General features: G+C 35.3%; 1 protein-coding gene across 1 annotated transcript; it reads right to left on the bottom strand.

Annotated features, from left to right (window-relative positions):
* Nucleotides 1–1,492: 1,492 nt before the first annotated feature.
* LOC104585880 (polyamine oxidase 1-like) lies at nucleotides 1,493–9,370 on the bottom strand. The gene is made up of 10 exons (XM_010242902.3): nucleotides 9,211–9,370; nucleotides 8,842–9,091; nucleotides 8,416–8,541; nucleotides 8,243–8,304; nucleotides 7,993–8,147; nucleotides 6,565–6,708; nucleotides 5,731–5,880; nucleotides 3,621–3,875; nucleotides 2,220–2,301; nucleotides 1,493–2,130 (listed from the first exon to the last, which is right to left on the bottom strand). Exons 1-10 carry the CDS (start codon nucleotides 9,260–9,262, stop codon nucleotides 1,904–1,906), a joined length of 1,503 nt encoding a protein of 500 aa, XP_010241204.1. The 5' UTR covers nucleotides 9,263–9,370; the 3' UTR covers nucleotides 1,493–1,903.
* Nucleotides 9,371–25,874: the final 16,504 nt, after the last annotated feature.

The following is a 25,874-nucleotide window of genomic DNA, read 5'->3' as shown; positions in this document are numbered from 1 at the left end:
GGGGGTGGTCTAGGGTTTTGGGGGAGGATTACGTGCAAATGGATCAGATCATGATCCGGTCTGATCCTATTTTTGTCAATTTTGGATAACCCTTTGTTGGATTTTTAGATCGGATAATCAGATCCAATTTTCAATGGGATCTGATTCGAATCACCCCATATCTGATCTGATCCAACTTGTATGTATGTATGTATTTATAAACATATTTACTTATAAAAGGACATGTATATATTAATATATTTATATTGCATTCTTTTGTAATTTTTTTATGAAAAGATATGTATATATTAATATATATGATGAAAATAATTAAAAAAATACTTATATATTTGTTTTTCTTTATATAAACTTTTATGTTTTTTTCTTTTAATAATTTATTAAATTTTTCATAATTCAAATCAGATCAGATCAGATTGGAATATTCAACATCCTTACGGATTCGGATTCAAATCACCATTTGTGAGATCTGACCAGATCTTCAGATTGGATTGGATCTTGAATTCTACTATTGGATCAGATTCGAATATACCCTGATTCGAATCCAATTTGATCTGTTTGCATCTCTAGCGCTACCACTGTTGTATAACTCCATTACCTCCCCACTAAAAAAATGAAAGAAAAGAAATAAAAGTATGAAGAAACTTGATTTTCATGTTAGAAAAAGGAATCTTAATTTCACTAACACCCCTATCCTTACATTACTCCAAAAATTCTTTCAAACCCAACTACCAGCCCAAGCCTGAAATCTGTTAAGAGTTGGGCCTGGATCGACCCTTGTCAACCCAACAAGCGAGTCTGAGTTACACCCCTGCTTTGAACATTATTTCAAGGAGAAACTAAAAAAATAAATGAATTAATATAACAAGTCCATATTATATATGTATGCATTATATATCCCATGCATTATTATCATTTTCAAATAACACAAGGATAGATAAATTTTCTTAGTTAGTTTCTCATTTACTTATGACAAATCCTATTTGATCTGGCCGATGTTTGGAGCTAATGCCATTTTCTGATATATTTTTTGTTTTGAGAAAATAGTGCTACATTGGATGCTATTTTCTCTTTTTTTTTTTTTTTTTTTTTGTTTGGGACCATTACTGCCACATAGGCATCTTTCAACCCACATCAGCATACTGTTGCTAAAAAAACGAAAAAACATCATAAAGGATGTTTTCTCGGACCACACTACTTTTCCCATTTTTTAGACATGGTCTAAAAAACATTTTTTTGGAAAAATGTGAAACCAAACATAAGACCTGGTCTAAAAATTTTAGATATGGTGCTGATGTAGCAGCGTTTTTTCAATTTAGTGGCTGAACTGAAAAGCTTATTTGTCATTCTTATATCCGTTTATGAGACAAGTAGGTCCTAATAACAGCTACATGAGACCACACTGATCCACTTACTTTGGTCTAGTAATCTCACAAATTATCAATGAATGAACGCCCTAGTATTGAAAGTAATTTGAAAACAGAAAACATCTGTATAAAGAAAAGAAAGAAGGAACGCAAATTCCATTGAAAATAAAAAATTTGCAACAATTAGCACTGGCATTGATCTACCACGAGAAATGAACATACACCAAATTTAATCTAAATATACTGGCCTACTTTTCCCTCCTATTTGCTTTAATTGTAAGTTTGTATTTGGGTCTCCAAAACCAATCCCGAACCCGAACTCAAACCAAGAGCGTCCCGTCCCCTTGAGGCTACGGCTTTCCAATATTGGACGTTTCATCCTTCTTTACACTTTCTGCATTTGCTGATTCTCTGTTTTTCCACTTCGTGGATAGAATGGGCTGGTCTCGGCTGGGCTGGGGAGCACTCGAGAAGTCTTGGGCTGGAGACCCAGTGGTCAATCCACTAATCGAATAGGGGCCCATAGCTTGGCCATATAGTCATTTTATGGCCTCGTGGCTGACAAGTTTCCCACCAGAGAAGAGCTGCTGTCGAGCAAAATCCCATTTGTCGAGACCATTGACTGCTTCGTTCTGGGTCAAAGTCAGTGACCCTGTCAACGCCAGCAGGGGCTCTAGCAAAAATGGTTGACTCTCCAACGAGCTCTCCTTATCACCTTCCTTCTCATTCTTCATTTCTTCCAGTAAAGCGTTGGCCGTGTCAATACCTGCTTAGACATGATTTGATCATTTAGCAATATTTTTTGCCTTAATTAATTAGAACCCAAGATGGCTTCTAACCCAGTCTGGTTCCTACCTGACAAGTATGCCCCGTGGACGTAACCACTATATTTCTCACTCGTATGTTCTCCTGTGAAGAAGATTGGACCAACAGGTGCCTACAGAAAAGAAAACCAAATATCAATAACCGTGGAAAATCATTAAAAAAAGCCCACACGCACACATCATTGTCTATGATCTCTTGGAGAGTTCTAATAAACAGTCTAAGAAATAGTTGAGGTCTCTTTAAGCCTTCTCTTGTTTTTAGATATTATGAACTGTGTAAGAGCAAAGATAGAGGTGTACATCACAAATTTGGACCGGCCCGGCACGGCTCATATATATTTTATATATATTTATATATTATAATTATATAATAATATATAATATTTAATATATTAATAAAATAAATATTTTTTAATTTTATTATATTAATTTATTTAATTATTGCATATATAAACAATTTTATACATAAAATTCATATAAAATTAAAATTTTAAGTTTTTTTATCAATTTTTTTAAATAAATAGCTTTGGCCCGACACACGACCCGACCTGACCTAAGGCTCGGCCCACGGGCCAGCACAGCAGCCCACGGACCATGCCGTACCGGCCCGACACGGCCCACTTTACACCTCTAACCATAGACCTCAACAGAAGGGAATTGAAGCGCCCCCAACATGAAGGTAGAGCCTCTCTTCCCTCTTCCTTTCTCAGTTTCTCTCATATTTCATACTTGCCGCAGGAATTACAGCAACTTGATCCCTCTCCGGGGCCATTTTTAAGCTTCCCCAACCAGTTCCTCGTACATTCAAAGCTGACCATCAGTCCCCAGTCTTGGGCTTACAGACTGATGCACCAAATATAAGCTCAACTATTTGTTTTTCATACTTCAATTCGGATGGGAGAAGAAGCAAATTACACAAAAACTTCAAAACAGTTCCTTCAAAGTGTTCAAGATAATATGAGTAACAATGATCTTATCATGCTGATGGTATTTTAATGTAGTGCGGAAAGGAGACCGATGACTTGAAGGGGTGGTAATAACTCGACAAAAGAATGGGTTAATGAATAAATAATAAAGTAATAAAAATAGATTAAATAATATATAGAGGACCAATAATTAGAAGTATGGGTCCGTTGGTTTGTAATTGGAATCAGAATCGGAATGGTCTGTTCATCTAATTTGTTTGATTCAAACAGGAATTGGAATGAGAATTAAAATCAGGAATGGGATTATGGGAGAGTGCCATTCCTCCAGGAATGAAAATAGGATTCCCATTTTATCCAACCAAACAATTGGAATTACAATGATCCATTCCTAGTTCGATTCCAAATCCCTATTCCCGTGAACCAATTGGGCTCTAAGACTACATTAACATTAAAAAAATTAATGAAGTGACGGATAATAAAGAGTATATATGATGAGATAAAAGAACCTTCATGTCGGCAAAATCTGGTTGATTGGCCAAGAGGGAGTAGTTGCTATAGCTGCCGCGTTGGAATCGGTTGTTCCACCAGCGGGGCACCAGGATCTCTATGGCATCCGGTACATCAGGCCCAAACATGTCCCTAAGGACCCCCATTGCTTCCTTCAGAGTCTCCTCGTCCGTTTGTGCCTCCACGCGTTTTGATTCACCATTTGTCAGCGTTACCACCAGAATGTTGGACCCCGGATATGCGTTCTCCATGTGCTGATGACGTGCAAAAATCAAAGCAGACAGCGTGGATTAATGAGCCATTCACACCCAATTTCCATATAATAAGTCATCACAATGACTACTTTTATAAGATTTTATAAACATAAGATCCATTTGGGTAAGATAAAATAATTTAAGACGATAATGATGGAGCTAATAAGATCCATCTCCATGGCTGTTTAACAGGCCACGTGTGTTGATTATAAAAGAAAGCTTAATTTACATTTTATATATCTAGGCCAAGGTTTTGATTTGTTTTTAATGTGACATGTTCGATGATCAAGCATTATATTATGTTAATGAAATGTACTTAGCAATAATATCTTGCACAGTTTTAAAAAGAAAGATAGAGAAGTGGAGAGATGAGGCTTAATTTGAGATTAGCTTTGAATGGTGGTCAGTGTAATTGCCACCTCAGGAGAGTGATTGAATGTCGTTTACTTCACCAGCAAAGAAACAAAACAAAATCAATAATGCAAACAAATGCAAGTTGCTTATACCTAATTAAGTGAAAATTAATATTTGTCTGCGGTTCCCATGCAGACGTCCAGACCTAAATTTTTTGAATGTGAATGGTGAAGGGAGAGATACATGTACAACAAATAAGTCATTTTCTTCATCAATGTGGATGAGTCCAGTGTTTCCTGGAGTTTCAGATAAAGGTGGGGATCCTTCATTACTTTATCATTTATGTCATTCATTAAGATGGCAACTACTTAGGCCCAAGTAACAGTTGGGGGTGCTAAGTTGGGCAGGCTGAGGCCATTTTAGTTAAACCCAAGCCCAACCCTGAGAATTAAGCCTAAATCCTGAGTCTGAAATCAAGTCTGAACTATTCAATCCTATCTCAGCCTGTACTATGAATAAATAAATAAATATATACATGTGCATAATCGAACCGGGTTCAGGTTGGAGTAAGGTTTTGCCAGGTTCAAGCAACCTAAGGACTAGGCCTGAGATTCCTAGATGGTAAACCTAAATTTTTTGATTGTGAATGGTGAAGGGAAAGATGCATGTACAACAAATAAATCATTTTCATCTGTGTGGATGAGTTGAGGATTTCCTGCAGATTCAGATAAAGGTGGGGTTCATTAATAATGTCATTAGGATGGCAACTACTGAGGCACAAGTACCAGACTAACAGTGTTTGCTCCCCTCAAACTTGTTTATAATTTCAATACATGACAAGTTCTGTAAACTCTTATCAAAGTATTCTGTATAATCATGACCAAACTGATCCATTGATAACTCATAAAAAAATTAAGAAAATAAAATATAGAAACTAATCCATTGATAGGGCACCCTCATTTAACACACGTGTTTAACTATCAAATACCATTATCATCATCAAAGCATTTCACATTCTCAGTTACATGGTCTTAGTAATTTTTCTAATACACACAAAACCAGAGAAATTGATGCAACTCATATACACATAGATGATCTTTGACACTACACCTAACCCATATGGTATTACCAAGTTAATTAAATAAATTGCTTTGCTTAAACAATCTATACTCTGGTAAATAAGAAAGACAAAGGGGACCAAAAAGGATTTGAAGGTCTAAATCAAGATATATGTGCCTCACATTTACACTACAAACTTCACCATCAGGCAGGCATAAATATTCCACTTGTACAATTCATGGATGCGATATGAAGGAGACGACACCTAAGACATAGGCTGTGACAGAACTATATATATAAATGCAGTCTTGTCAAAATACGTAAATAATTGTGGAACCATCATTCCAAGCATTCATGCATTATCCATTATAAATTATATAAATTCCAGACAAGAACTAAAGCGAATTAACTAGATGAAAAAGGGAGAGAAATCAACACCAACCTGCCAAAACGTGTAGTATCCTCTCCTCTCGTGAGCGTAGATGAAGAACTCAGTCCCCGGCCCACACGGCCAGAACTTGTATGGAAATTTGAGGAAGATCTTCGTGTACACGATCACATCACACTTCGTTATTGCCTCAGTTTTCCATTTCTGTCATAATCCAAAAAGATCAACATAAATACATAATTAGCTAGCATCAGGGGACCGTGCCCGACACGGATGTAAGAGGCCGTGACGCTAGCAACGGGCATTACCCAATACCCACTGAGAGTACTAGATTAGGGGGGACCAACGACCAAACAGAAACAAACAAAAATTGCTGATTTGTTTTTCTCCCCCTTGGGAGAACATATACGGTTCGACAGCTGGCAACATATACGATGTACCTTGGTTGCAGAACCGTACACGTGTGGTACCAGCCAATCTTCATGGACCACACAGTCCACGTGTACGGACTACGGATTCCTTTACTTGAGTATTGTAGATATACCCCAGAACGACACAAGCTGTTTCCAATACTGTGGATCGTGTAATCCATGGTATTTCCACCGAAGCGTTGACATGAGACAACTGGAAGATCTATAGCTGGCGTCACCCCCCCTCCCACCCCACCACACACACACTCAGAACTATTCTGTATTCATTTACGATGGCTCGATGTCCATCAAATCCGCCCTCCCCTATTATCATTATTATACAATTATTACCATCCCCCCTCTACCATTCGCGTGGGTTCCACGGGGGAGATACTTTTCTATGGGACCCACGGTTTGGATTTCTTACATCTAACGGCTAGAAATGACGAGGGGAGGGAATGAAGAGGGAGGGACGTACCGGCAGGGGGGGACGGAAGGAGATGAGGTCGCTTTGGAGAACGCCCACGCTAACGGACAAAATTACGTAATTGGCCTCGAAGATGGAACCGTCCTCCGTGGTTAGGATAACGCCGTTTCTCGAGTGGTGTAGCTCCCGAACAACCTGCAGCCAAATCCATCCGATTAATAATGAACGGAGACGGAAACCGAGGCCCGCTGTGAGAGGCCCATAAAATTCGCGATTTCGGTGGTGATCTAATGAGCGCGCTCCCATGTGGTATTCCATACGTGGTTATCGCTGGTTGAGCCGAGGCTGCTAAAGCCAATTGGCGATAAGCATGACGTGCCGCTCATGACTGAATCGGTGGGAGCGCGCGTTCATCTGAATCTTTCTCAATTCTAAGTAGTCAATGCGTGCGACAGATTTTGTTCAGAATTTATTGAAAATCGAGACTAATTTGTAATTTCATCTGGCTACCTCATTTTTCTGTCCTTGTTTTTGGATTCCAATCAGTGGAGATTATTACGTTAAGCTTTCCATGAATCCATCATCATCAGTTCATCACTCACACCCATTGGGAAAAGGAAGAGAAAAAGAGTCCCCCCCAGGCTAAGATTGGAGTATGTGGGTGATTCAGATTTCAGACCCACATTTCTATTAGCAGGAGTTCTAGAAATTAGAGTTGGAGTTCAGGAATCCAGCCAGTCGATTCTGTATTCATTTGATTATGACTCTCAGCGTGGGCTAAGTCATTTGACTGTCTCCTGATGAGCAGTGTCATATACAGTACAACCCATAAAGGAAGCTCAGGATGGGTTCCCCGTTCCCATTTCTCTGTTTCAAAACCATAAAGTTGCCCAAACTCAAACCCAGGTAATTTAATGGAGCCATGGATGGAGTCCACATATAAGAAAAATAAGAAAACAATTGGGGAGAAAAAAAAGAAATAACCCATTAATCCATTCAAGTGTCTGAGTTTAATCAAGAAAGATTGAAAAACAACTCATCGACAGATTCTCTATCATCACTGAAACAAGTAGAAAAAAGACAGATGGAACCCAAAAGGGGTTGACCAAAATCTACAGAAGTCTCATTGTCTTCTTTTTTTCCCCCTATTTTAATGGTGATTCAGCCTTCAGGAGAAGAGAACGTCGTTATCTGATAAACTTAAGGCAGGTCAAACAGAAAGGAGTGTATGCAGTCTGCATACAAAACAGATTTTCGGACTTTTCGTCAAATTTTCGTCCCTTTACATTTAATTATTTAATAATCAGTACTCTGTTACGATGTGATGTGTTCATAAAGAAACAAAAATATGACATAAATAGCAGAGACAGAGATAGAGATAGAGACAGCAAGTCAGCAACTCAGCAAGGAAAAATAAAAATGAAAAAGCAAAAAGAATTCAAAAAGGAAGAAGAATAAGAAGAGAAAGAAAAGTCTAACCTTGTTGAGCTTCAGGCGACTGTCCACGATTTTCCCATCAGAGGTAAGGAGAAAATCTTCAGCCAATTTATACAGCAATAACTCGTACCCTCTTTCATCTGCTACGAGAAATTCTCTTTCCCCGAAATCTGTGTAAGTCGATATCGGTTCTGCCTCTGCATACAAATCCCGTTTCTTCAGTTCTTAATCTCTGTATCAAAAACCCATTGAAGTAGAGTAAAAAATGAACCAGAAACCTGCCAAAACTAACCGGGCATCTCAAAATCATGGAGGATGAAATCAATGGCGAGTTCGATTGGGGTCTTGGGTATTCTGAAAAGAACGGAAAAAGGACAACAATTGAGGACGGTACTCTATTTTTTAACTTTTGATTCATTTTCTTTCATAAAAAGACATTAAACAGAGTTTATGAAAGAAGATTACGAGGGCGGTTCAGTTATCGTGGAGAGGCCACGAAGCTTTGCCTCTTGATTTCTCAACCTCTGAATTGCAGAGTCCACCGCTTTGCTATATGACGCTGCTGCTAAACCACTCGGTATGATCTTCCCACTGTAAACGATTCCGAGAACGAGTTAGGATCGTCCTACAAAGCAAAAGTGCAAAACCCAAGTCCCAAAAGAACTTGTTTTCGAATCGGCCGTTACGATATATTTCAGTTATTTGTGACGTAACGTTGAAGTAAGACGAGTAATGCTAAATTACGCCCCGTGGAATTCGTTCCACCGCTGAACAAGGAAGAGAACTCAGTTGATAACTTGATTCCTCCGGCGTGATATAGCATTACCGGAAACAGATTCTGCATACACACAGTGACCGAGAGAAATGAAGAGAGAGAGAGAGAGAGAGAACCTCTGATCGTAGATGTTGTAACGAGCATTACTGTAATCGGAGAAACAAGTACGAAGACTGGATTTGTTGGCAAGTTCCCAAACAGGATTTGATTCTTTGCCGCCAACACCTACAATCCAACCCGCTCCAAGCTCCACCGACAAGCCACCGAAATCCTCCTTCCGAATCCTCCCTCCGATACGATCGGAAGCTTCAAGAATAACCAAATCGTTCACGCCGTTCTCCGCCAATACCTTCGCAGCCGATATACCTTCGTTGACACAAAAGAAGCAGAAAAGAAAAACAATAGTCAGACTCGCCACATACTTGCAGATTAAACAAAATGAATGTTTTTGCCGGAAAACTAATGCCGCGCGGGATATATCTCACCAGAAACCCCTGCGCCGACGATAATCACAGAACAACGAGTTGAAGAACCCATGGAGAGAGAGAGAGAGAGAGAGAGTCTGATTTGTTGTTTCTGTTTGCCGATAAGAGAAGCTGAAATAGCGGGAGTAGGTCTTATATAGGCTTGTTCAGTTTATGTTTTGGGCTTCCATTTCAGCGATTCGATCCAATATGTGATTCTATACTTTCAACTTCTATAGATAAGCTTTTCAGCCTATGTGGGACTATGACGTGGCGTTAATGAAGCCACCCATCACGTCGACGAGCTCTCACTATTTTTGAGCCCCACTGTCTCGCCACGTGTATGATTCTTGATCTAGACGGCAATCGATTTATAATAAGAAAATTGTATCTTTATTATCGTTTTTGGACTTCAGGGTCAGATTGGTCATTCGGAGTGGATGTTTTTATAAAATTGGCGAACCGAGGGCCGAGCCGTCGGGGAGGTTAACGTGAAGGGATCTGGCTTTGAATCCGTGGCTGAGACAAATTCTTGTGAGACAATTTGAGAAAAGGAAGAAGAAGAAGAAATTGTTTGCTAGCCTATGACAAATTGAGCAGAGGATTCAGCTAAGCTGGTTTTGAAGTAGTCTAGATAAGTTAATGCCTGTTTGGGAGGGCTTTCGGCGTTCTGAGATGGGGCCGACATGAGAAGCCTATGTTTGGTGAAAATCCACCGCAAAGCCGAAATTAGCTTTTGAAATGCCGTTTTAAGATGGAGCTTAAGGTGATGTTTGGTATCATTGCCACTATCACCAATTTTCTGATATTACTAATTTCTCATAAATTAAAGAAATTATTTATTTGGTATCATTGATACCATGGTAACCAATTTTTAAGAAATCAGCAATGAATTTGTTTGACAGTGATTATAAGTAGTGATTTTTATTATAGCGAAACTATCTTTTTTATCCACATCAGATGCCACATCATCCCAAAGAATGAAATCAGCCTGAAAAGAGGTATTGACTTTAATAGTCGTTTTTTGACTGATTTATCAATTTCTCAGAAATCGACCAACTAAATAACAAATTCATCAGTGATTTTTAAATTGCTGATGTGGCTCTGACATGACACTAATTTCTGAGAAATCGGCAATAGTACCGAACACCAAACATTGCTTAAAAGGTTGTCTGTGTGGGCCCATGGAGCCCAACCTCAAAAAGCTTGAAGCCGTTGTATTTCATCCCTTTCCAAACAGACACTAATACCAAAAGGCTAAACCTGTTCATGACCTGGACTTCAGGTTTAGCCTTTCAACATTTTACACTGTTTCAGGCTCAGGCTTCAGACTGAACCCATTTGTCAAAAGCCAATCCTAGTTTCGCCCATGAATAGGTTTACCCTAATTCAACATTAAAACCAACCCGGTTGATATTTTTTCAACCTTAACTTTAACTCGATCTTTTAAGTTGGTTGGGCTAATCCAACCCAAGTTGCCGCTCTATTATTTGTCCAAGTGACTTCCATGTTCCCCCTTAAGGCAGCCATGATTCATTAACCAATGTTTTAAAAACTGTTTTAAAAACCAATGATTTTTGGCCCCAAAACAGTTTTATGATGAAACAAAATTGATTGTCTGAACGGTTCCTAAGTCAACCGGTCCAACCATCCGGCCTGATCTGATTTTCAAAACCTTTCATTAAACCACTAAAACAAGATGGCAACAACTCTTTTTCTTTCTAATAAAAGGTGCCATGATTTGGAAAATGTACAAAAATCTCCAAAAATGGCAATGCACTTTTTTGAACCACACAATACAAAATAGAGGCCGTTATATTCATATCCTATTTATTGAGGTAGATATGTGAGTTATTGTGCAATGCACTTTTTTGAACCATGTTCTTATCATGGTTTTCAAAATCAGACTGGACCGGATGGGACTGGAAAATCGGGAATCAGTTAGGTGACCGATTTTATTTTACCCCAGAATTATTATTTTGCCAAAAATCATTGAAGGATTGAACCGTTTGAACTGAACCATCCAACGATTTTAACCATTTTTTTTAATCTTTTTAATTTTTTGTCAAATAAACCGTCTATTCGATTTTAAAAACCTTGGTTCTTATGAAGCAAAAGAAAACGTGATCAAACCTTTAACAGTGTGTGAGATACACCATGTAACTGTTACGTCATGTTTACATCAATGAACCAATCATTTCAATTAAACCATGTGTTCAAAAATATTGAAAGCTTTCGTGAAACCATGGATTGTTGGTTCTAGAATCAACCCAACAACTCAACTTTTCTCTCTCTCTAAGCTAGAGTCTGTTTGGGAGGGCTTATTATTGGTGATTGAGCTGCATTGACTGAACTGTTTATGAGAAGTTATCTACCCTAACTTCACCAGGAAGTTGATGTTTAAGCTCATGTAAGCCGATTTTTGGCTTTTCCGACTTTTATGGGGATTAACGACTCTCCAAGTTTCATGGTTCATGCAACGTCGGAAATCATTGTTTGAAAGCCCTCTCAAACGGGTACATAATTAATATAATTTATATATATTCGAACCCCCTCTTCTTACTTTAAACCCTCTTTCCTAATTTTTTGTTTTTTTGAATTTTTTATTTTTTAATTTCACATAATTACCCATTAAACCAATAAAAAAATCACATGTAGGGTTGTGCACAGGTCGGGTTGGGTCGGTTTACTGAGGTTTTTCCAACCGATCCGACCTGGTCAGGTTACTTGAGATGGAAACCGAAACCGATTCAGTGTTAAGAAAAACCGACCTGGTTGGTTTGAGTCGGGTTGGGTCGGTTTGGGTCGGTTTCGGCTCTAAGTTCATCCATGGCCCATGTGCCTGTGTGGTGCAAGTTTGGGTTGTCAGATATTTTAGTTTTTATGTAAAACTGAAATATCTTTATTTAATAGTTTTAAATATAAAATATATTTAAATTAAAATCAAAATATATATTTAAATGGATTAGGTCGATTTAATTTAAAATCGAAATATATATTTAAATAGTTAAGTAGGAACTAAGTCGGTTCGGTTCGGGTCGGTATCGGTTTTCACACAAGAAAACTGAAGCCAACCTGAACCATCGGTTTATAAATTTGTACAACCCGAAACCGATCGATGCTGATGAAAACCCAGCCGACTCAAGTTGGGTCGGTCCGGGTTGGTCGGGTTGGGCCTTCTTATGAACAGCCCTAATCACATGCTTAACTATTTCAAACAACCATAAAGAAAGAGGGATTTGCTTTTCTAATGTTTAGCCAAGTGGCACCACTTTCTCCCACTTTCTCCTAAATTGTCTCTAATTCCTATTTATCTCCCAAATTGTCTCTAACTCCTATTTATCTCTTAAATTTTCTCTAATTTACTAGAGAGATTCTCTCATCAACTATCTCTAATTCCTATTTATCCTCTCCCCCACTTTTTATCTATATCTATGTAAAGAAAGTTTCAATTTAAAAAAAAAATTCAGAACTATTTAAATGTTATAAGGAAATTATATACTAAATTTGAAATATTTATTCAAAACACAAAAAATTAATAGATTTAATATTATTCACATTATTAATAATTCAATATTTTTACAAAATTCATCATGAAACTATGTAGTGCCAATATAAATAATAATTTTATGAATTATTCAATTTAAATGTTATTCAAATAATAAAAATTTAACATTAAAAAATAAAACATTATATAAATATTTCAATAACTAAAACTCTTAAGTAAAAACATTAAAAATAGCTAAATAATATAACAAAATATTTAATATTACGTAATAACATCAAAATAAATAAAATTAAAATAATGAAAATTTTTAAATAATTTATATATTATTTAAATATTTAACATGACAAAATTTTAAATAGTTAAAATAACGAAATTATGTAATAAATTAAAAAAATAAAAGTTGAAAATAATTATAATAGAATTCATAATATTCATATTAATAATAATTTAATATTTTACAAAATTAATAACGAATTATGTAATAATAGTACAATTATAATTTTATGGATTATTAAATTCAATAAATAATTAATATTTTAAGAATTTAAATAAAAATATTATTTCAATAACTAAATAATATTGTAAATAACTAATTTCACTTATATCAATTAATAATTATAGAAAATAACTATCAACAAAATTATATTTATTAGTAATAATTTTACAATAGTAGTGTATATTAATTATATATTTATATTACTATATTTAATTTTTTTACTTTCAGTAATTATTTATTGTGTTTTTATAAATATGCTTTCAATAATTATTTATAAATGTGTTTTTACTTTTTTATTTAATAGAAAATTATCAATAATTATTGGAGATTAAACAACTATTATTTAACTTTTGAAATTTAATTTATCGTATTTATTGCATTTTTGTTATAAATTTATTTTTAGTAATTATATATTTTTTATAATTTATAGATTAACACTTATTAGAGATTAAACTTTTATTTAAGATTACACTATTTATTGACTAAATTAGTATATTTTCAGTATTTATTATATTTTTGTAATTATTGTATTTTTATTATATATCTATTATATTTTCATTATAAACTTATTTCAATGATTGTGTATGTTCGCTATAAATTTTTAATAATTATTGGAGATTAAACTATTGTTATTTCTTAGAGATTAGACTATAAATTTAGTTGAAATTAGGAGTGTTCAATGATTGGTTCAGCTCAGTTGCAGGCTATTTCACCAACCAAATCGATCGGGTCAAGTCCCCAGTTTGTTACTCGAAACCGAATGACCATTAGCGAAAATCCACCAACTCGGGTTGTATTGATTTGGCTCTATTGTTTAACTTTCACTTAACAAAGCACGGGCCCCCGTTACCATGCCTCTCCTTGCTCCATTATCCCTACCTTTCTTTTTCTTTGACTTTCTCTCCCCTCCCCTTCCCACCACTCCCATTAAGCCATGTCACCAACTACCTAAAAATATTCCTATAATCTCTCTCCTAAGGTATCTCATTTAAACCAATAGGAAAATATCATGTTGCCCCATTCCCTAATCAATTCCTAAAATGCATCCCCCAATCTATACCACTCTCCCTCATTTAAAATATTCATATTAATTAATAAATAGTTAAATATGATTAATATTTAATCCCATTCATATTCAATGAGTATTATATAGTGTTATTACCAAAAGTTAATAAATACAGTTAGTAAATTACCAAAAATTAAATATTCTTATTAGTATGGTTAGTAAATTACCAAAAATGAATAAATATTGTTATTAATTAACTCATTAACAACATTTTATAGAAATTGAAAACTCTTTAACTAATTTCTATAAAATTGAGAATTATATTTAACAATTGTCAAAAAGTATAAAATTTTAGTTATTGTTATTATTATAATTAATAACCAAATACAAATGGGGGAATAAAATATTATAATGTTAGAAAATGAAATTATTAGTTAATTTATATTGAAAAATAAAATATAAATTAGTGTAATTTTGTTAGTAAACTACCAAATAAAAACTGTATTTAATAACAATTTAAAAAAAGTTTCAATAAACCCCCATAGTTACCCAAATGTAATAAATTTTTCAAAAATTTTCATAAAACTACATTTTCGTAATATAATATTTTTTAATTAAAAAATATAAAGTATTTGAAAGCTTATTTAAAATGAATTAAATAATTATTGAAAATTATTAGAATATTTTGGAAATTTTAGGAAAATTATTACATTTGATAGATTTTGGAAAACCATTGACAAATTATGTAATTTTCATTGAAAATTATTAAAGATAAATGACTATGGGAAATGGAAAACTATAATTTGAACAAATAATTACACAAATTATTAAGATAAATTAGTATAATATTGGGAAAAGGAAATTACTAGTTAGTTTATATTAGAAATTATAAGATAAATTAGTATAATTCTATAAGTAAACCATTTAAAAAGAAAATAAATTATTTAATAAAAATTTAAATAAATTTTAATAAATTTTCAAAATTACACAAGTACAACAAATTTTCCAAAATTTTCATAAAATTACATTTTTGAATATTAAAGACAATATAGTGTACTTTTAGAAATTTACCATGTGGTTGATACTCAATATATCCTTTTGATCATTTCTATCATCAAATTGAATATTGGGTTGACGGGGACAGTGTTTTCAAAACTAGATCAAACCAGATGGTTAGACCAAAAAAATTGAGAACTGGACACCATTTCACCTTAAAACCGCCTTTTGTCCAAAAACTATTTATTTGGTTAGTGAATCGCTGACCTGAGAGGTCGAACTGTCAACCCAAACAACAGTTCTTGGGTTTTTTTTTTATTTTCTAATTTTTTTGTCAGAGTGGGTCATCCATTTGGATCAAACAATCAAATCGTTTGACCCCAGAACGGCTCCCTATCCGGTCCAATTTTAAAAACCTTGGACGGGGAGTGGGTGCCTTGCCTTGAGCTTGGCTTGGTGTGCTGCATGGCTTGGCCCAAGGCCTAGCCCATGGACTAGCCTGACCCATGGCACGACACGGGCCCGTGCGGGTTCGAGCCGTGGACCGTGCCGAACCGACCCCCAAATTATCCTAGAGTAGGGAGGCACGGTCTAAGATGCCTTGTGGCCAGCACAACACGCCTCACACTTTGTGTGGGCCACATGCAGGTTGTGTCGTGCTAACCTAGCATGACCCAATTTACACCTCTACTTGAACCCGCCTAATACTAGAGATGGGGTAGGGAAATTCGAGGATTCTCCATCCTTGATGAGGAGTGGGGTGCCTTGCCCTTGAACTCGCCCGACATTGAGGAGTGGTTACCTTTCCTTGAACCTGCGTGACACTGGGGACGGGGCGGGGATGGGGTGGAGTGTCTTGACGGTGCCCTACCCTGAACCCACCCCGTTGTCATTCCTATGTAATTGTTAATTATTAGTGGAATTAATAATAATGTTACCTTTCATAATTATTTTTATTTATTTAAAATTAATCAAAATTTCAATTAAAAATAATAAAAGAATAAAAATTATTAAAATTACAATAAATTATTAATAAAACTAAATTTATTAAAAAATATTTGTTCATATTCAATTAACAATAATTATTTTTTATAAATCAACATTAAATGAAAAATAAAACTATTAAATCTTTCAGATTTTTCCATGCATCGCACGGGTCCCTGCTAGTATTAGTTAAAATGAAAATTCATGTCTACACTGAGAGGATGATTTATGACCTGTTTGGTTTATCCACATTTACATTATCTCATTTGATGTCAGCCTTATGGCTGTTGTTGAAGTTTTATGTTTTATTTCCAAATGAAAACATGCATAGCTAGCTAGGTTTTCTGCTAGATTTGACACTGTTTTATCTTACTAATGATGTTGAATGTTTTTATTTTTTATTTTTGCTTTAATAATTGATAGAAATTAAATAAAGAGATGTACCCATCAATTTAAGCTGCCTAGGGGAGCTTAGGTTCTGGGTTTTCTTCAGAAATTTTAAATGGCTAGATTAGACACCCATTTTTTCCTTTGGAAAAGTTCATTATTCTTAGGGGGTGTTCTTTTTTCGGAATTCGAGAGGGAGGTAAGTTATTTCCCATTGACCAAGAATCTTATGTTCTTTTTCTCAGATTTATGTGGGGACTAAGGAAAGTTTATTTTCCTGGGTATCACTTACTCGGGTAAAAACTTTTCCACCTAGGGGGAAAGTTTCCAACACTTGAATGGATAAAAATGCCTTTTTTAATAATAGATTTTTATGGCTAAAATGGTCATTGCCTTATTTACATGAGAACACTTACCCAGGTAACCGCAATTATTTGGGTAAATAACTTACCAAAAAGCAAATGGGGTCTTAGGGTCACTCCAACTAGATAATTTTTCTGATGTGATGGTTAATTTTACGTTTGAAAACAAAAACCACTGCACATGGATGATTTTGCTTTTGAAAAGTTGGATAAAAAAACAAAGCCAACCATGATGGTGTTTGGTTTTATTGCCGTTCATCGGAAATTAAAATTGGCATAAACTCAGCACCAAATAGGCATTTCTCCAAATGGATCTTGAAATTTTGTTTTGCTAAGCCATTTATCAAAAAGAAAAAATGATTTTCTATAGTTGTGTGAGAACCATTGGAGAAAACGTCAAAATGATATTTCCCCCAATGGTAAGGCATTTTTTTCACTATTTGGTATAGTGTCTAACAGTCATAGAGTAAAAAATAAATGTTTTGTCCCGAATTTCAAGAGAAAATTTGTATAATTTTTTTTTCTGATAAACAACAATGAACTAAACAGCCCCCATATTGTAGAACACCCCCTTAGTGTTATATTTTTATGTATCAATATGTTTCTCTATACATTTTATTCTTCATTTGTTTTCCTCCTTGAAATAGTGTTCTTTAAATTGTTCATCAAAATTTTATCTTGAACTTAAACTGTTTTCTATTACTTAACATCTAGCAAAAGACTCTTGTACAGAGTCTTTTAGGGTGTCACCTAATAATAAGCATGTCCATGTATGAAACTGTAATGCAATGTCAAAAGATTATTTAAATTCATTAGGCCGCGTTTGGAAATGATGTAAATGGAGTGTAAATCTTGGTTTAGGGTAAATTTGCACTCTGGTTCACTTTTGTGTGTATTTGACAACATTACATTTATGCATTGACAAATGACAAGATCAATGCATATTTATATTGATAATAAGATGTAAAAGTACATCAATAAAAAAGAAGTACATTTGTATTCAAGTGAGCTTTTGATAAAAAAAAAACATATGTTTTATTGGAATTCATGTTTACATCCATTACAGCTAAAAGTCTGTTTGGTAAGAAGATAAATTTGTCAATGCAAAACTAATCCAATCTTGTAATTTTTACAAACCATTTTACACTCTATATATTTACATTCACACTTATTTGTATTATTTCCAAACACAGCCTTAATGAGAAAAAAAAAGCCCATTACTCAATATGAGAGAGGTAAAGTGGATAATATCCTAACATTTGACACTTTTTCGTACAAAATAACTATTCTGGACTCAAACCCACATTTTCATACTTGACAGCCCAAGATTTTACAATTACATTAGTAATGGCCCCTCACTAAACTATAATCAAATAGTATTTATTTTAACAAAGTGCCCCTAAATGTATTTATGGTGGCCCCTTTTAAGCTTTTAATAAGTAATAGCATTCTTCAAGGAGAAAGAGTTGGAATATTTTTAATCAATATTTGAAATTGAGTATACACATCCTTGTCCATAGCATGAAAAGTAGTCAACTGATTGCTACAAGCTTGAGACTTCTAGAATGAGAAAAAGGGAAATCAACACTATGGCCCACCAACCTCTTCCTCTCACTGAATAGCGAGATAGGATTTGCTGAACATAATGGCTGTGAAGTGGGTTTTGGAATGTCCCACACCAGTCATAAAATGCTTGAAACCCACAACCATTCAACCTCTTATTGTGGGCTCCAAGCATTTTATGACTAGTTTGAGGTGTTATCATTGGTTATACAGCCCATTTTACAGCCATTGTGTTCAATTAATCCAAATTATTTTTCATTATAGTCAAACAATAGAAAGGTAAAGAGGAGAAAAACTTTGGCTGTTTGGGAGCTTCTTGCTCATGACACATTACAATGGTTGTAGGGCAAATTAATACTTGTCCCCAATATTCTTTTAGCCAAAAGGACAAACAATGGACTGAACGGGATAATATGTTGAGTCCATATCTGCTATCCACAAGAGAGACCGGATCTATTCCTCACATAGGGCGCTTCACATGTATCTCACTTGCACATCCTACCATGTATTGGGAACATCTTCTGTACTTATAAGTTATTTTTCGTGGGAGATGTTCCCAATGCACGGTGGATATACATATGAGGCACCCAAGTGTGAGGAGCAGATCCCATTCCCCCACAAGACACTATGGTGGTACGTTGGGAACACATGGATCGTAATGTCTTGTGGGTACATGTGGGTAGCAGATCCGAGCTAGTGACAAAGGAAGCTCCCAAACAGCCCGGATTTTTTTCCTCAAACAGCCAAAGTTTCTCTAGGGAGAGGAAGGATAAAGAGTAACTATAGAAGTTCTAAGAAGGTGGTGTCTTGTTAGTGAAGTGTTGCTTTTGAAACAAAGAAAGATGAACATTTTCATCTTCTTGTAGATAATAATAATAATAGAATACCCTATGTGTTTGATTTGATAGAAAATAGGAGAGATGAACTCAACTTTCTGTTTCTCTTCTTATACTCTATCAAACCAAACACAACATTAAAGGTTACATTCAAAAGATGTTGAACTGTTGGAATATGTTATTGATCAACTTGATTCTGTTGTAAATTCCTTTTCTAGGATAAGAGCACAAAAGGGTCATTATCCAATAATGGTCCTGATTATCCCGGCACAAAGTGACCACTTTCAGATTCAAACTTGTATGGCTCTTACAGACTAAGTAACATTTTGACAGAACATTCTAAGAAGATTATGTTAATGATCAATTCGAATTTATTCCAAATGCATTTTTTCAGGACCAAAGCCGAAGAAATTCATTACCCAATGATGGTCCCGGCTAACCGGGGTCATCGGAGGAGTGTTCTGGATATGGACCTTTGGCATTTATTTTAGCACAAAGTGGCCACTCTTAGATTCGAACTGTGTTGCTCTTACAGCCTCAGTGAGGTCTCAATAGAACATCCACGATAAGATAGGTTATTGATCAACTTGAATTTATTCCAAATAGATCTTCTAGGACCAAAGCATAAAAGGTCTTGAATTTATTCAGTAATATTGGCCCTGGCCATTTGGGGTCTTGAGAGGGTAGACTGGATGCAGACTTAACCTTTGGAATTTTCTTAGTATGAAATGATCACTCTTTGATTCAAATCCATCCATTTGATAATGGCTGAAGTTGCTGAATTGAAAGACTTATTGCCTTTTTCTTTTAGTTGATGAAATATTTAAATAATAAAAGTTTTAAGGGCATAGTAGTGATCCATCCAACTTCTGCATCAATTATTAAGGAGCCCACAACCTCCCTAAAGGTTTTCCTACCTTTCCCTACGTTCTCTTTCAAATCAAACACAGCCTACAAGCTTATTTATTAAAGTTGTGTTTGGTTTTAAATAAAAGGTGGGTCATTTATTAAAACATCCCTACAGTTTCATATATTTACTTAAACATATCCTATAGTCTGCAGTTTATTGAAACACCCCTTATAATTTGCTATCTATTTACTTGATGGACCTTTCGTTGAGAACTATTTGTTTTTCCATATGAAAATAGTAACATGATGAGCTAAACTAAATGGAAAATGTTTAAGGGCATGGACCCATGGTTTGTTATTCTAAAAGTACCCCTAAATTGAGCGAAAAATGCTCAAGGGTATGGATCCATGGTTGTTTATTCCAATTAGAGAAAAATAGAGTGGTTATTTATGTTTTACTAAGGGTAAAAATGATATTTTTGTTTTTAGTTTCTTTTGATAAAATTATTTGAATAGTTGTTAATGTTAAAACTCTCATTTTCGACTTTCATCTAATGAAAGGTCGATTAAGTAAGATGCTTTAGTAAAACACAAACTGTAGGATAGGTTTTAGTAAATAATCCTAAACAAAAGGTAAGAAAAGAAGAAAAAGGTAGAGAAACCTAAGTATATCATTCTTTCTCCATCTTTTCTTTTAAATCAAACACAGCCTAAAAGACAAAACAATAAAGTTTTTCGGTTCAGCCACACACCCATGTTGATTGAAACACTGAGTAAGTTGGAAAAAGAAAATGCCACACCCAAGTTGCGACTCTGTATCTGGGTAATGTGTATATGGAAAAATCGAGTGCAAAAACTTCTGGTAGGACTCAGCAGGGCTGTCTTAGTTTTCAGATGCGATGGAGCTAGTGAAAGTAGTCGACCACAAGAGGTCACTTAGCTCTAAGAATCGAAACTCGGACAGAATCTGATTCTAGTAGGAATTCTACACATTTGGCTCATATTCCTTTGCGAGCAGATCCCATCAATTTTATATATCCCATCTTCAACAGATTTCTAGGGTTTTGGGCTGATGGACCCGGTTTTTCAGATTTTGCGGGATATGACTGCAAAATGTTTTGCACCGAAATCCAAACCAGTTATTGGGGAAGAACCCTAAGCTAGAGAACATCTATCTGGCCAATAATTGTTCTGTCCTCTGTTTGGGTGTTTTCCAACTTGACAGACACGGTTCTGCATCCAGCCCAATAACATAATGGAAGGGAATTGGTTAAATCAATGTGAATATGGGGAATTGTCTGGCCCAAAATCTTTTGATGCATTGTCCCCACTCAAAGCATTTTGGAGGTATCAATAATGGATGGGAATGGGATTCTGTCTAACAAGAGATGTGAATCCCTATGCTGACAAGTGTCTATATAGGGATTGAGACCCACCCTTGGATGGGTCCCATTGGTGAAGCATGATTGGACAATCATGTGTTGCTTGTATTTTTAATTCAGAAATTGTACTGTTTCAAAGGTGGAAATGACTGTATTAGAGCTCCAAAATAACTTTAGAAAACTTGCTGGTTAGATGTTATTTGATTTTACTGATTAGTAATTAAACCAGAAGGATTCAATGTTGGTGATCATAACTAAGCAAGTTGATAGCCTCAAATGTGTTTCTCCATTTGGGTAGTCGGAATATTATATTCACAGTGGGTTCAAAGCTAGATGGTAAAATAAATATAATCTAATGAAGCAGATTTTTTACATAAATCTTCTCTTCTTCTGTAGGATAATAAAGGGCTCTTTGATAACTGCTGAAGTCTGAGTTGAATTATTTATTGCTTTGCTTTTTAATAGATAAAATAACTAATAAAATATTTTGATAGCATAATAATCAACCCAGCCATTAAAGAATTTAGAACATCCTTAATAACTTGTTAATTAAAAGACAAGTTCACAAGCAATAACTTATTAACCTTAATCGTCCAATCTCAAGTCTGAGAACATTTTCTTTTTAAAGTCAAAATAAAAAGAAGAAATTGTGCCAACCCAAACCCAACACCCAACCCAACCCGATACTGGGTCAAGGCTAGGGCGATTTGGGGTTTAACAGCAAGGATTGGGTAATGTTGGGATGAACTAAAAAAATTTGGATAGAGCCGGATCTAAGTATTAACTCGGAGCGTTTTAGCATTTGGTAAAAATGCTTTTATATATACACCACAATGTCGATGGTTGTTAGCTCCAAGTTTTCTCAGTATAGCTTAGATGAGGTCACATCTCCTCACAACGCCCTACAATACATCCCCACTGTGTATTGAAAATATCTCCTGATGATGACATTAACAGTTCTAATACTAACATTAGGAGATATTCTGAATACATGGCGGGGATACGCTGTGAGACATTGTGGGGCGGCGCCTTGTGGGAAGGAGATGTGATCTCAGCTTAGATAACTCTCCTAACGTAATGCCCTTGTAATGCATCCAAGAGCACATGACCCCGGGAAATTCCTAGAGGCATTATAATTTATTTGAAACTTGTTTTACCTCCGTTTGATCCATCTAATCCACTTCTATTGGATAATTTCCACAATTGAATTCAGTTAAGGTATTGGCCGCTAGGCAAACAATCTAGGCCGTACCTAGATTCCTTCTCTTCAAAATTTGTTCATCCCTGTTCTTGCACGTAAATTAACCAAAATCAGTAAGTCATATTTTTCCATAAAAACTCAGTTTTGTTTTGCATGGTTTTTAAAAATGAACCAATGATCGAACCGGTTAGGGGTCTGTTGTCGGTTCGAACGGTCCAATTGTTCGATCCTGGCCGGCTCGTTCTGATAAAAAAATAAAAAAAAAATTAAAAATTTGGAAAACAGTCAAAACTGTTTGAATGATTAATCGGCTGGTTCAATGGTTTGCTGACCAAAATCAATGGTTTTGAGGAAAAAGCGATTTTGGAGGAAAACGGAACCGGTCAGGTGACTGATTCCCGATTTTTCCGGTCCGGTTGTGAAAACAATACTGTTTTGTACCTCCACCTCTTTATAATAATACTTCATTCACTGCAAATGATAGATTACTAGGTTAATCCTCCATTGTCAAGTGTCATCCAGACTTGCACATGCAACTAACAAGGGAAATTTCTGTTGGATTTTAATCTCATTAGTAATTAAATCCAATGGTTTTTGATTGATCAATTACATGCAAAACACACTCGCACACATTTTTTGGAAAATAGTTTTTTTTTTCTCTAACTAAAACCAATTTTCAACTTATTCCACATTGGAAAACTATTTAACCTGTTTTGAGTTTTTAAGTAGGTACTTATTTAGAAATATAAGAGGAGAGTATAGAGGCTTGCTACTGCATAGTGTGTACAGTGCAATGAGGTGCACTTTGTGAAATTGTGACTCTTCAAAGAGTCTTTTTCTAAATCAACACCTTCCTTTGCTCCATGACTCTTTAGAAATAAAAATAAGGAACAGGATTTGCTTATAACCCAACAACAAGCAATTCGTTTCCTCTAAGTTTTCATGATCCCAATTCCCAACAATTTCCCTAAAAAAGGGGAAATCCATTTCCTCAGTCATACTTTTTCTAACCAAAAAATTGTTTTGATGGGATTTTGTTTCTAACAAAGATCCACAAAACTATTTTAATTTTTGGCATACAATTTATTTTCCAATTTTTTTTTTTTAATTCTGGTAAAATTATCACTATCATTATTAATTTTCAAGGCTCTGTTTGTTGCTTAGAAAGTCTAATTAAACCAGATACAAAGTTTGCATATGATCCAGTTTCATATCAATTTGGCTATGTTTGGATGCAATATAAATTTCGTTTGAATTGATGCAAATACATGCAAATGCAAATAGGCTGAGTGTAAATTCTGATTTCTTTTCCTTTAGATACGACTTAATTTTCCTTGCTTATTTATGGAAGTAAAATGAAGTAATCACCAATCTATACAAGAGAGAATGGAGGGAAGAAGAGGATTATTTGTTTAGGAATGAGGTAAGATGATACATTTCCACTTTCTATGAAAGAGAATTGAGGTAAGAAAACGGTGGTGCAAATTTTGTATCAACTTTTAAGAAAAAATTATAATACTGTGAACGAGTACAAATAAAACAAAGACTATAAATTTTGTTTCAAATAAGCGTGCAAATTTTATATCGTATGATATGCACCGTTACAATTGAGATGTTTAACCCTTTAATTTCTAGTGTTTGTTTATGGTGAACGACACCTCTCCAAGGAATGACCATATAACTCAGGAGTCAGGACCATCACTCTCACTGTGTCACTCGAGCAACTAATTCAGAGTACTGGTCGAATCGACGCTGTTTTTGAGAAGCTGGAAATGGAAAAATAGGTATAGACGTACGGGTGAGTCTGCTTCTTCCTGATCAGACACATCCACTGTGTGGTCACTCTTGCCATGTAATAACAAGCTACACCCACTCTAGATAGTTGATGTGACGGGGAATCCATGTGTCTGACGAAAATGTAATGGCGGGATCCCAGGGATTGTTGGCTAATGGGTGGCCAAGTGGGTCGCTTTCTTTGGTTCGTTTTTCATGCAAATTCAACCCTAGAGGGGAATTGTGCCATTTCTATTGTTTTTCCCCTTGGAAACTTAAAAAGGGCAATGCTTTTGAATTGCCGTTGATCCGAACGGTCGAATCATTCAGCCCGGAAATTGTTCTGGCAACCACAGTTTTGTTGCATCCCAAATTCGATTGGCCAAAATCTGTTGAATTGGTCAATGATTTGTTGATTCGGGCGATTGAATTATTAAGAGTCGTTCTATCCGTTTAATAGTTTTTGGCCGTTTTTTATTTTTAATTTTTTCATCAGAACGGACCATCTCTTCAAACTGGATGATCAAGCCGTTGTGGCAAGAATGATTCCGACTCTGGGTCGGTTTTTAAAACAATGCAAAAAAGATATTTCACTTGAACCACTCTCTCTCTCTCTCTCTCTCTTATCGTCGTATGAAAGTGCATGAAAATATAAATCATTTAAAAAAAATAAAAACTTTGGCTGTTTTGAAAACATAGCATGAGTTGTTTTGGAGCTTCTTGTTGTATATAGGGATGGCAATTTTTACTTCTTCGATCCCCATAGGTCGTGGGGTCTACCTCAAAGGGGCATAAATGAGGATGATTTTCTCTCATGGGGACAGTGAGAACACTCCTGGCCCCATGGGCTAAGAAAGTTGTGTTAATATTTTTAAAAATATGATAGAATATATTTGCATAGATTATACATAGATCTATTTTGATAAAACTGTAAATTATAACTATTTTATTTTTAATTTTCGTCTGAATGAAATAAAAATAAAAATAAAGTGATTTTGATATAACAACAACATGATGGGAGTTGGGATAATTGCAGTGACGGGAACAGATTGGGGGATGGGATGATTTTTTTTTTTTTTTTTTGCGGGAGTGTTTCCCCATCCCTATAACTTTGGCTGTTGGGGTGCTGTTGAGAGCATTTATGGGCTGGACACTCGCCTATTCATGGTGTTAACTTTGGCTGTTGGGGCCCAACCGTATAGGCTGTTGAGATAGTTTATGGGTTGGGCATGTTATGGGCATTTCACCTATTCACCCCCATGCTTTGGTTTTTATTAAAAATAAATTAATATATAATTACTAATTTACCCATTCTCAAGGTAATCTGGCATTCCTAGAAATT

Source organism: Nelumbo nucifera, chromosome 2 (assembly GCF_055504915.1).
Source record: "Nelumbo nucifera cultivar China Antique chromosome 2, China Antique-T2T, whole genome shotgun sequence".
Classification (NCBI taxonomy): Eukaryota; Viridiplantae; Streptophyta; class Magnoliopsida; order Proteales; family Nelumbonaceae; genus Nelumbo; species Nelumbo nucifera.
The sequence above is the reverse complement of the archived record's forward strand: the minus strand, read 5'-3'. Positions and strand labels throughout refer to the sequence as shown.